Source organism: Capsicum annuum, chromosome 3, assembly GCF_002878395.1.
Source record: "Capsicum annuum cultivar UCD-10X-F1 chromosome 3, UCD10Xv1.1, whole genome shotgun sequence".
In the NCBI taxonomy this organism is placed as follows: domain Eukaryota; kingdom Viridiplantae; phylum Streptophyta; class Magnoliopsida; order Solanales; family Solanaceae; genus Capsicum; species Capsicum annuum.
This window is the reverse complement of record NC_061113.1, coordinates 253,755,945-253,767,221: the sequence shown is the minus strand read 5'-3', so window position 1 is coordinate 253,767,221 and position 11,277 is coordinate 253,755,945. Positions and strand designations below refer to the sequence as shown.

Genomic DNA, 11,277 nt, shown 5'->3' with positions numbered 1-11,277 from the left:
TTTGTCTCCATTGTCTCATTGCAATTAACACAATGTTGTGGCATGACTAATATTCCTTGCAGATCAAAGAAAGGGCCTTGGGGAAATGGTCATTCATCTTAGTATATTTCCTATTTTTGCTATGACCTATGTCAAGACTCAAGAGTGTGGCTTTATGTCAGGAATTATAAGTTTGCCTTATCATCATTTTGTCAAACTGAAAGTATGCCTAAGTCATAACCATATTATTAGTCTTGCCAGTTCTGCCAAATTAAATGCGTCCCATGCTGAAATTCACAAGCTTGCCACATCCTAGACCATTGCATGGAAAACTACAACAGAAATTCTTTTTGTCTGGCATCAACTTGGAACCTTGAACAATGCCCCAATTGTTATACAGTAGAGTTGTAATTCACAAGTCATTCAATGCGTCTCACCAAATCTGAAAAGAACCATAGGTTAGTTAATTCGTATTAAAACCGGAAGAGGGAATTCAACGGCAATCGCCATCACCCTGGCCCATGCGGCATTTATCACCTCTACCATGGACGAGCGAAATCAAGAATGCCTTTTAAGGACCTGGACTCAATAGCTACTTTTTTTATTTTTGCTCGTAAAAAAAGGGTAGTTCAGTGCACAAAACATCCCGCGTTAGCATAGCAGGGTCCGACAAAGGGCCAAACCCCGAGGGATGTGATGTTTCTTGCATCCGATGTTGGCAAAAAGAGAGATTCCATAGTTGGTAAAATATATCAAGAAAATGCACAAGTGAATCAAATAAAGTGATTTTTATTATTGCACGACGGGGTGATTATATTATGAGCTGGGAAAACAAACAATTTATAATGAAAGAGGAGAAATCAAGAGAAACATATTCTCAACCATGCTAATAGGAATAAGTAGTTTATGGTCTGACTGGAAAAAAATAATTGAAAGAATTGGATCTTCCTCCCTCATTTCTAGCGCTTAAACCAGGGGATGGGAGCCTGAGTTTTGTTACGCCACAGCTGGCATATCGTTGAGCCATGCATCCAAAGGTTTCCCAATGGAGTAGACGATGAACCCGATTTCTCTGAGCTTCTCCGCGTCAACAATGTTCCTTCCATCAAACACAAATGCAGGCTTTTGCATGTTGTCATAGATCATCTTGAAATCGAGTGTTTTGAACTCATCCCACTCAGTGAGTATGCAGAGACCGTGGGCGCCTTTTGTTGCCTCGTAGGCATCCCACACCACGTTAACTTGCTTCGTTCCATAAGGGCTCATTGGCTGGAGGTGAGTTGGATGATCCAAGTCGAACTTTTCCATTGAAAGATCCTTTTGTATCTGTTCCTGAGTGACCTGTGGATCATATATGCTCAAGTGAGCATTGTCACCCAACAAGCCTTTACAGACATCAATTGCAGGAGTTTCCCTAGTGTCACCTGTGTCTTTTTTGAAGGCAAATCCAAGAATGGCAATCTTCTTTCCAGAAACCGTGTTAAACATTGAGGAGACTATTCGGTTAACAAAGCGACTCTTTTGATAGTCATTCACCTTGATCACTTGCTTCCAGTAATTGGCAACTTCTGGGAGGCCATTGCATTCACATATGTAAATCAAGTTGAAGATATCCTTCTGGAAACAAGAACCACCAAAACCAACACTGGCATTGAGGAACTTGGGTCCAATTCGTGCGTCCTTGCCAACAGCATTGGCCACCTGTGTAACATCAGCCCCAGTTGCTTCACAAAGGGCTGACATAGCATTAACAGATGAAATCCTCTGAGCCAAGAAGGCGTTGGCAGCGAGCTTTGAGAGCTCGGCTGACCAGAGATTGGTGCAGATGATTCTGTCTTCAGGCACCCAATGCGCATAAACTTCTTTGAGGGCCTGGATTGCCTTTTGCCCTTCAGGGGTGTCTCTTCCTCCAATTAGAACACGGTCTGGATGAAAAAGATCCTGAATTGCGGTTCCCTCAGCAAGAAACTCTGGATTTGAGAGGATCTGATAGTTAATCCCCTTACTGTTATGGGTGAGAATCTTCTCGATTGCCTCGGCTGTTTTAACCGGAACAGTTGATTTCTCCACAACAATCTTATCATTCTTGGATACATCAGCTATCATTCGAGCAGCACTCTCCCAGTATGTAAGGTCTGCAGCTTTTCCAGCTCCAAGTCCTCGAGTCTTTGTTGGGGTGTTAACCGAAACAAAGATTATGTCTGCTTCGGAGACATGTTTCTCAACTTCTGCGCTGAAGAAAAGGTTCTTTCCTCTGCATCGCTTCACCACGTCATCAAGGCCAGGCTCATAGATAGGCAGCTGATCGCTATTCCACGCTGTGATTCGTGAAACAGAAATATCAACAACAGATACTTCAATTGAGGGGCATTTGAGGGCAATAACTGCCATAGTTGGCCCGCCGACATATCCAGCTCCAATGCAACAGATCTTCACCATCTTTACCTACAGTATGAAACCTGGAAAACAAAAAGCACTAGATTCAGGACTAATAAAAGTGGGATATCGAACTTGTTTGCTCTATCCTATTTATAATCATAACCGAACGTAATTTTCCGCCTAGTCTAATGTTGCGCTAGGCTGTAAAGAAACAGGAAATCAATCCAGTAAAGAGCTGTATGAGTGCTGTCTACATGTCATCTTCACACTTGAACTTGCATTAGTAAATGAGAAGCAAAGTACTGCATCTACTAGAGGAATCATATTCCAAAGGACATCTTTACAATTTGTCCAATTAACAACCACCATCTTCCCAGTATCCTAGTCAGCCTCCAGAATATGACTTCCATATGTGAATCCTCTGAGTAAAGATAAAAAGAGAACTAGATAGACTTCCATCAACTATGTTGCTCGGAGGCTCCAAAAATGCTGTCACACCTTATGTTGGATCTACTTTGGAAGGATCCGACGTGCATCTGTCAGCATTTTTTGAAGAGTCCGAGAAACATAGAGTGTCTAAGCATATAGTTACCACCAGCAGTTTGACACAGAAACAAAAATGATGCCACAATCCTATTAGCAATGCACAAGAACACACAAAGAAACTAAAATAAAGAGAGAGGCTGAAAATTGATGGCAAAGAAAGGAGCAAACTGAGACAGTATTACATAAAAACTGAACTTGCAATCTTGCAAAGAGAAACAACAACTATAGACCACTTCAATAAAAGTTACCTCAACAGAAACTCCCACTAACTTTTACAAAAAGGAAAGTATCACAAGAAGATAAGATATGTGTTGATTCAGAAATCAAATGTTGTTGTAAAAGGGACACAAAAGAACTTAAGTGATGGTTCAAAAAACTTGGAAAGACCACTTTATATAATGGAAAAGAGACTAAGGGGTCCTTTATATTTTTTGATTAAGCCTACAATAAAATTTATCATAAGTTTTAATCACGAAAAATCTCATTTTATGTAAAAATTTCAAACTGTGATGAAATGTTTAACACGTTTCAAGGACCTTTCAGTAATATACAACGGAAATGCTCCATCGCTCATTGTACCTAACACATTACAACGGGGGGAAAAAACACGAAGAGTAAATTTGAAAGGGCTTAAAAAAAGTACAACTAGTAGTCTCTTTTTTTACATCACAAGGAAAGTCCATTTACCAAAAAAAAAAAAAAAAAAAACAATTTAACAAATTTGATCTTTTACTACTCAAATCAAGAGTGGATAAATTGGGAAAGGATACAAAAAAGTTTTCCTTTAAAAAAAAATGATCTTTTACCAGAAGATTTTTTTTTTTTTTTTTTACATTTTGGACAAAGTATTTTGATCTTTTACTCGATACTCAATTTTCAAGATATAAAGAAAAACTTTTTTTCTTTTACCCCTCCGAGTTCCCACTTACTTTTTCCTTTTTTTTCTAAATGAATCGAACTCACAATTTTAAGATTTAATTTTGATCTTTTTTTTTTCTTCTTATTTTGTGGAACCAATTTAATTAACTAACCCGAGGGAATCAGCAGGTAACAGAGAGTTGTAATTTTCATGTGACAAGTTTGTACCACCAACAAGATAATTATTTTTTTTGACTGATACAGTAAAAGAAAAAGAAAGTTCAGTAAAATAGTTGTAAAGAAGTGTGATCAAAGAAAGATTAATTACAACTAATAGCATGTAATATTAAGGATGGTTGAACCAAAAAAAAATAGAATTAAAAAATATTTGTTCAAAAGCTTGCTTTGAAGGCAACAGAGGCAGAGATACAACGTGTTGGTACCTCAAAAAAAAAAATAAAAAAAATATGGTTGCTGCAGAAGCTTATACTTTACTACAAGAGAAATTAATTTTGCTGCTTCTTTTACTTTTGGGGGTGTGGAAGGAACCTCTCGATTATTATTATTTTATTTGAGAGTTATTGTTTGATTTTGATTTAGCTATTTTACTTAGAGAGGTTTTGGATTGAGAATCTTATAAAAAAGATTATGATAAATCACAAAAGAGTAGTCATTTATAAGTACTTCTATCTCTATTTTGTACTGATTTTTAATTATTGTTTTCCACATAAATAATTCTTTACGTGACATAAATTTATATTTTTTACTTATTATAGGCTATTCACATAAATGACCTTATTTTAAGGTTGTGCTTTTTTTTTTTTTGCTCCTTAAATGTTGTGCTTTTTAATTTTTGTTCTTCACTATTTTAAATAACAAAAAGCAGTCGAGAATATCCCAATATCAAAATTGATCGATATATATAAGTTTCGTATCATATAGCACAATTTTTGTCGTTTAATTCCTATTCAAAATTTAAAAGCGATCAAAAATATCTCTATATCCAAAAATTGCTTGATATATATTTATATTTTCGTATCAACATATAACACAAGTTATATTGTTTGATTCCTATTCAAAACCCGCACGTTTGGTCTTACAAGGCAAAACTTTGTACCTACAGAACTTAAGATCATGGAGGCATAACATAAGTTTGAGGATCCTCAATCTTCAGATGCATTTAATTGGTATAACATGTTAAATATATAAAAATAATTTACTCTAGGAATATGTATCGTAAAAGAAGAAAAAAAAATATAAAAAAATATTTTTCCTAAAAAATAAGTTACTATTCCCTCTGTCCCAAATTGGGATGTCAGAAAAATAATTAATAACATGGCTAGTTTATCATAGTACTCCTATTAAATGAAGTTTACATTTTAATTTGAAGAAAAATAGTTAATGCAAAGGGTAAATCATGGGAATTTTTTTTTTTTTTAATCTCTTCTTGATTAATTTGATTAATGAAAACAGACAAGTAAAATTAGGAAATTTGGGACGGAGGGAGTAATAAGATGAATGCATCTTACTTAAGTACAACTAACTAATGCAAAATTAAGGATGTAATGACATTAATGTTTATTTATTCCCCTTGGGATCTGAATATATATACTATGATGCTTAAAATTTTTCCCCATTTAATAGAACCAACTTTATGTTTGCCATTGTACCTAATGATCGATGATAGTCCATGCGACTATAATTAGAAATCTTGAAAAGTCAAGTAGAGTATTTTAGTTCTTTATAATCTAAGCATGTCAAACGGGGCCGGGTTAAAGTAAATTCAGCTCGGTCAGCCCACGAGCCATATGGTATCGGATTTCGGATTTGATTAATTTTTTATTTTGGTCCGGTTAATTCGGCCCGGACCAAAATCGATTCAGGCCCGTCTGTTAATCGGCCCGGCCCAGTTAAATTTTAAAAAAATGGATTTTTTAATTTATATATTATATAAATTAGTATATAACTATATATATAGTATGTATATATATTATAGTATATTTTATTTAAAGTAGTACGTATATATTGAATGATACGTATATATGTGTGTATATTTTCTAAAGTAGATATACTTAACGTATACATGTGTATTTGTTTTATAAATTAATATATAACTATATATAGTGTGTATATATTGTAGTAAATATTTTATTTAAAGAAGTACATCTATTGAATGGTACATATATATATGTATATATTTTCTAAAGTAGTATATATTTAACGTATATATATATGTGTGTATATTTTATAAATTAGTATATAACTATATATATAGTGTGTGTATATATTGTGGTATATATTTTATTTAAAGTAGTACATATATTGAATGGTACGTATATATATGTATGTATCTTCTATAAACGTATATATTTAACGTATACATGTGTATATGTTTTATAAATTAGTATATAACTATATATATAGTGTGTATATATTATAGTATATGTATTGTAGTATATATTTTATTTAAGGTAGTACATATATTGAATGGTGCGTATATATGTGTATATATTTTCTAAAGTAGTATATTTTATTTAAAGTAGTATCTATATATATTGAATGGTACGTATATATGTGTGTATATATCTTCTATAGACGTATATATTTAACGTATACATGTGTATATGTTTTACAAATTAGTATATAAGTATATATAGTGTGTGTGTATATTTTATTTAAAGTAGTATGTATATATTGAATGGTACGTATATATGTGTGTATATATTTTCTATAGACGTATATATTTAACGTATACATGTGTATATGTTTTACAAATTAGTATATAACTATATGTATAGTGTGTGTATGTATTGTAGTATATATATTGTAGTATATTTTATTTAAAGTAGTATGTATATATTGAATGGTACGTATATATGTCTATATATCTTCTATGGACATATATATTTAACGTATACATGTGTATATGTTTTACAAATTATTATCTAACTATATATATATAGTGTGTATATATTGTAGTACATATATTGCAGTATATTTTATTTAAAGTAGTATGCATATATTGAATGATACGTATATATGTGTATATACCATTCTATAGACGTATATATTAACGTATACATGTGTATATATTTTATAAATTAGTATATATATCATTATATTGTAGTATATATCTTGTAGTATATGTTTTATTTAGAGTAGTATCTATATTTAATAACGTATAGTCGTATACACAATTACATGTGTAATTGTGTATATGTATTATGTGTATATATTTTTTAAATACTAATGTAGTATATACTATATATATAGTGTATATCTATTGTTTAACGTATTTAAAATATATATAGGTGGGTATATATAGTGTATATTGGAGAAAAACTTTTTTTTCTGGGTTTTTGACCGAATTTAGGTGGGTTGAGTTAAGTGGGTCAGGCTAGGGTTGTTTTGAATTTTTTTGCTGTTGGGCCCGAAACCAAATCGACCCGTTTAACCAGGCCCGAATCTGAACCGACCCACAACCCGGATAACTCTCACGGGCCGGTTCCGAGTTGACCCGGCCCGTCCCACTTAACACCCATATTATGATCCATGAACCATCAACATCCCTGGCTTTATATGTACAATTTAATTTATCAAATTGACAATGTCAATTTGGGTATTCTATTGTAAAAATTAAAGTATACTTATTTTTGACTTCTTATTACATATGTTAAGAGAATGTTACGAAACCGATTGCTTGATTCTTGTTAGGATCATATGCAGAGTACTACATGGATTTTGCATTGTTTATGTTAAAATAGCCACAAAAAAAAATAAAAAAAATAATGCGTAGAAGATAGTTAAATCGAGTGATGTGGTACAGTAATTTCACATAGTTAAATAATAATGAAATAGAACAGCCAATTCAAAATAGAAGAAATGGAACTTTGTATCAGTTGAAACTTTAAACGTAAAATATTGAAATATTTTGCGTTTTTCAAATATCATCCCTTACCCTTTTGAATCTCCCTTACCACTACAAAAATAGTTATGAATTAGTAATTATTTTTTATGTTTGGTTTGGGTATTATGGGTAAGAAAGACTGAAAAAGAAATTATAAATTATAAATGACGTACAAAATCAATCAATAATAATTTGACTCGAGGACAACAAATTATGTTGGTCTTATTTTTTATCAACTCTTTTGGGTTTCCGCTACAACCATACACAAGGGAAGACTCATTTTTTAAAAAAAAGAATATACATAATTTTTACATTCCACGAGGTAATTAGAAAAATGGGGCGGGGGGAGGGGGGTGAGGGGGGGTGATTTAAAGGGCGAGAACGGTAGAAAATTGGGTTTGTGATTTTAAAGGATGAAAATGGTATGGTAGTTGGTTTAATTATAACATAATAAGTTAAAGACTTTGGCTATTCAAGTTTCTCGAAAAAAATATGTCGAAGGTGACAAAAAAAGGTCTTTAAATTAAAATGATAATAACTTTGATTAACTAAGTTCAAAATTTTATTTAAACTGTGATTATATTAATTGAGGTGTAAAATGTAATTTTTAAAAACTTTTAAATTTTTAAAAAAATCCTCCAACTTCAAATTTTAAATTTTAGAGTTTTTCCTTTTTATTATCTTTCAATCTTTCTTTTCTTTTTTTTCTCCCCGCCTTCTTCTTCTTATTTTTTCTCTCTCTCTAGATTTTCCTCTTCTTCCATCTTCTCTTTTTCTTTTTCTTTCTCTTTTCATTTCGTTTTTATTTTTTATTTTTCATGGACTATTTAAAAAAAAAAAAAAGTTTGAAAAGAATTTTTTTGATTTCTTTTAAAAATGAATGAAGAAATAGTTTAGCAAATTCAGCAACTACGGTAATTGCTGCAACAATTACTATTAGTTGTTGTGTTATAGCAATTATCAAATTTGTTGTAGTAATTATCGAAGTTGCTGCAGCAACTTTGATACTTGCATAATTTCTGAAAAAAGATTTGATTGGAGGAGGAGCCCACAAAAAAGTGATATTTATGGTAAAAATGGAGATGGTGGTGCTGGTGGTAACTCCGAATGAGAAGATACATTTGTTGTGGTGTTGATAGCAATGGTGGTAGAGGAGAAAGAGAAAAAAGAGATGATAGTTATGTAGAGTGAGGAAATAATGGTGAATCTGGAAGAGGTGGCAATGGTAGTGATAGTGATAGTGGAGGAAGAGGAGGTGGCGGCGGTGGGCGGCAACAAAAAGGGTGTGGAGGAGGAGTGATGGTGATGGTGTAGGAATCTTTGTGTAAATATGGGGTAGAGATTTTTGTGTAAATAATAAAACTTGAGGGTTTTAAAATTAGTGTCACTAACACTAATCTTAAAATTGTTACCTCTACTCAATATTTAAGACTCGTGTCACTATTTTTTTAATTTTGAAATTTTTTTGTCACCCTTAATTAATTTACCCGGTGTTAGAACATTTAAGTTTATATATCTCTCTGCATCAATGACTTGACCCTTTTTTCATGCATGTTATTTGATCTTTTGACAACATATAAAGATTAATGCAAAACATGATTTTGCATATTTTAGGATGGACCATCCACAATTGAGGTTTGTGCTCTCTCTCCTAATTAAATCCTAATGCTAGAAGTAGGACGCTTCCTTTGTTGGGCCATAAATAAATAGGAATAATTAGGTATGCTAATTGATGGTAGTAGATTGTTCAACTTCGACAATATATACTCGTACAATAGAATATTACGACTTCTACTTTTCATAAAATACCTTTCAATTGTATCGACTCATCCTAACGCATTGCACATGTTAAATAAAATATATATTCAAACGAAAGTACAAACAACTCCTTTTGTTAATCAATTACCTATTCCAATCAAGATAGAGTAGCCGAACCGTTAACAACGTAAATTATTGCTTTGTTGGGCCATATAGTGGAAAAGTATGATAGGCCCAAATAAATAGGAATAAGATAGGATGGGAGGGGAGAGGAGAGGAGAGGGAGTGTTATCCACTTGGAAAAAATGGCATGTTTATGGACTTGTAATAATTCAGGGAAAGTTTGTTCCTCCTTTTCACCTTCAACCCTTCATTTCTCTTCCTTCCAACGCCTCTCATTCAACCACAACCGCCCTTGTCCTTCGAGGCCTCTCACTCTCAGAGCAGTCGAAACTAGTGAGCGATCGGTATCAGCAGCAGCAGCAGCAGCAACAGAAGAGGAAGAGGCTTGTGTGAACTTCGCCTTTGTCAGCGTGAGTACACTATGCTCCATTACTACTAATTATAATCTCATGGATAAAGCTAGTCGTGCATGGTATCTTTGTTCAGTCGGTTTTGCTACCAGATGGGACACCAGATGTGCAGCTAAGGAAAGCAACTGGTGGCCAAAAACTTAGAGACATAATGCTCGATGCTAATGTCGAGTTGTATGGACCTTATGTAAGTACTCTGGTCTTGTACTAATTGACCTTCATCTAATGTTTATATATGAAGATTAATTCTTCTTATAATTATACATTTAAGGCAAGACCTTTGCTCAATTGTGGGGGAGGAGGAACTTGTGCTACATGTATGGTTGAGGTATATTCATATTTGCTTGGTTTAGTTCATTTTACTACATGTATCTGACACTAGTAATAATTATATATAGGTAGTTGAAGGGAAGGAGCTATTGAACCCTCGTACTGACAAGGAGAAGGAAAATTTAAAACGGGTATTAATTATATCCAAAACAAGTCATGAACTCTATATATATACATATTGCTGCTCCATTTTTAATTAATTTGTGTATATATGTATATAAAATTTTTAGCATCCAAAGAATTGGAGGCTTGCTTGTCAGGCCATAGTTGGTAAACCGGATTCTAGAGGCATGGTACGTATGGAAAAATTATTGAGTATATATATATAACATCTTAATTTTGAACAGATGGTTATTGAGTAATTAATTTGTACAGATGGTTATTCAACAACTTCCGGAATGGAAAGCACATGAATGGAATTATAGAGGATTACCACCTGTTGAGGAAGAAGAAGAAGAATCAGTTTCCTCATCTTCAACTTGATATTTTATATATTATATAGTATCTGTCACAATAACCTCAGAATGATAAAAGTTGGTCTTGCTTTTTGAGTCCAATTATATATGATCGCTTCATCCTCTGTAAATATATTGTTAATTATCACCTTTTTGTTCTAAGCAATTTCTTGAGATTCATTTACCAAAAAAATAAGCGTAATCTGCAATGCAATTTGTGTGCCAATTGCTTGAGCTTTCAAGAACAAGCCATGCCGATCATGGCCCTGGCCATCTGATCTTCCAATAGAAAATTTTACCCAATATAATCGATTGAATTTTTTTTTCTCCGATATATATATATATATATATATATATATATATTATACGCTGATTATTTATAATATTATATACTTCGAGAAGTTATGTCATTCCTTTGATGAGTTTTCAATTAGTGATGCATGTTATGAGCCGCAAGTTTAGGTAAAAACAACTAAAGTGCTATAAGAAATGGAATTTTGTATTTGTTGAAACGTAAAATAAACAAGGATTG

The 11,277-nt window shown here is 32.8% G+C and overlaps 2 protein-coding genes across 4 annotated transcripts; one reads left to right on the top strand and one right to left on the bottom strand.

Annotated features, from left to right (window-relative positions):
• Window positions 1-748: 748 nt before the first annotated feature.
• On the bottom strand, window positions 749-3,410 carry LOC107862290 (UDP-glucose 6-dehydrogenase 5). 3 transcript variants are annotated; one of them, XM_016707810.2, is made up of 2 exons: window positions 3,153-3,410; window positions 749-2,438 (listed from the first exon to the last, which is right to left on the bottom strand). In XM_016707810.2, the coding sequence occupies exon 2, from the start codon at window positions 2,416-2,418 to the stop codon at window positions 976-978; it is 1,443 nt and encodes a 480-aa protein (XP_016563296.1). In that variant the 5' UTR covers window positions 2,419-2,438; window positions 3,153-3,410; the 3' UTR covers window positions 749-975. The 3 variants fall into 3 exon arrangements, with proteins under 3 accessions (XP_016563296.1, XP_016563297.1, XP_016563298.1); XM_016707811.2 differs by lacking the exon at window positions 3,153-3,410 and adding an exon at window positions 3,087-3,109; XM_016707812.2 differs by lacking the exon at window positions 3,153-3,410 and adding an exon at window positions 2,951-3,074.
• A 6,266-nt stretch (window positions 3,411-9,676) lies between these two features.
• On the top strand, window positions 9,677-10,876 carry LOC107865909 (photosynthetic NDH subunit of subcomplex B 3, chloroplastic). Its single transcript, XM_016712101.2, has 6 exons — window positions 9,677-9,960; window positions 10,037-10,147; window positions 10,232-10,288; window positions 10,359-10,421; window positions 10,521-10,583; window positions 10,666-10,876. Exons 1-6 carry the CDS (start codon window positions 9,733-9,735, stop codon window positions 10,771-10,773), a joined length of 630 nt encoding a protein of 209 aa, XP_016567587.1. The 5' UTR covers window positions 9,677-9,732; the 3' UTR covers window positions 10,774-10,876.
• Window positions 10,877-11,277: the final 401 nt, after the last annotated feature.

Bases quoted from the DNA above. Each gene is read 5' to 3' on its own strand.
- LOC107862290 (XM_016707810.2), bottom strand. From the start codon at position 2,418: ATGGTGAAGATCTGTTGCATTGGAGCTGGATATGTCGGCGGGCCAACT.
- LOC107865909 (XM_016712101.2), top strand. From the start codon at position 9,733: ATGGCATGTTTATGGACTTGTAATAATTCAGGGAAAGTTTGTTCCTCC. The intron at 10,422-10,520 runs GTATTAATTATA...TAAAATTTTTAG, and splicing joins AGAAGGAAAATTTAAAACGG to CATCCAAAGAATTGGAGGCT. The intron at 10,584-10,665 runs GTACGTATGGAA...TAATTTGTACAG, and splicing joins AACCGGATTCTAGAGGCATG to ATGGTTATTCAACAACTTCC.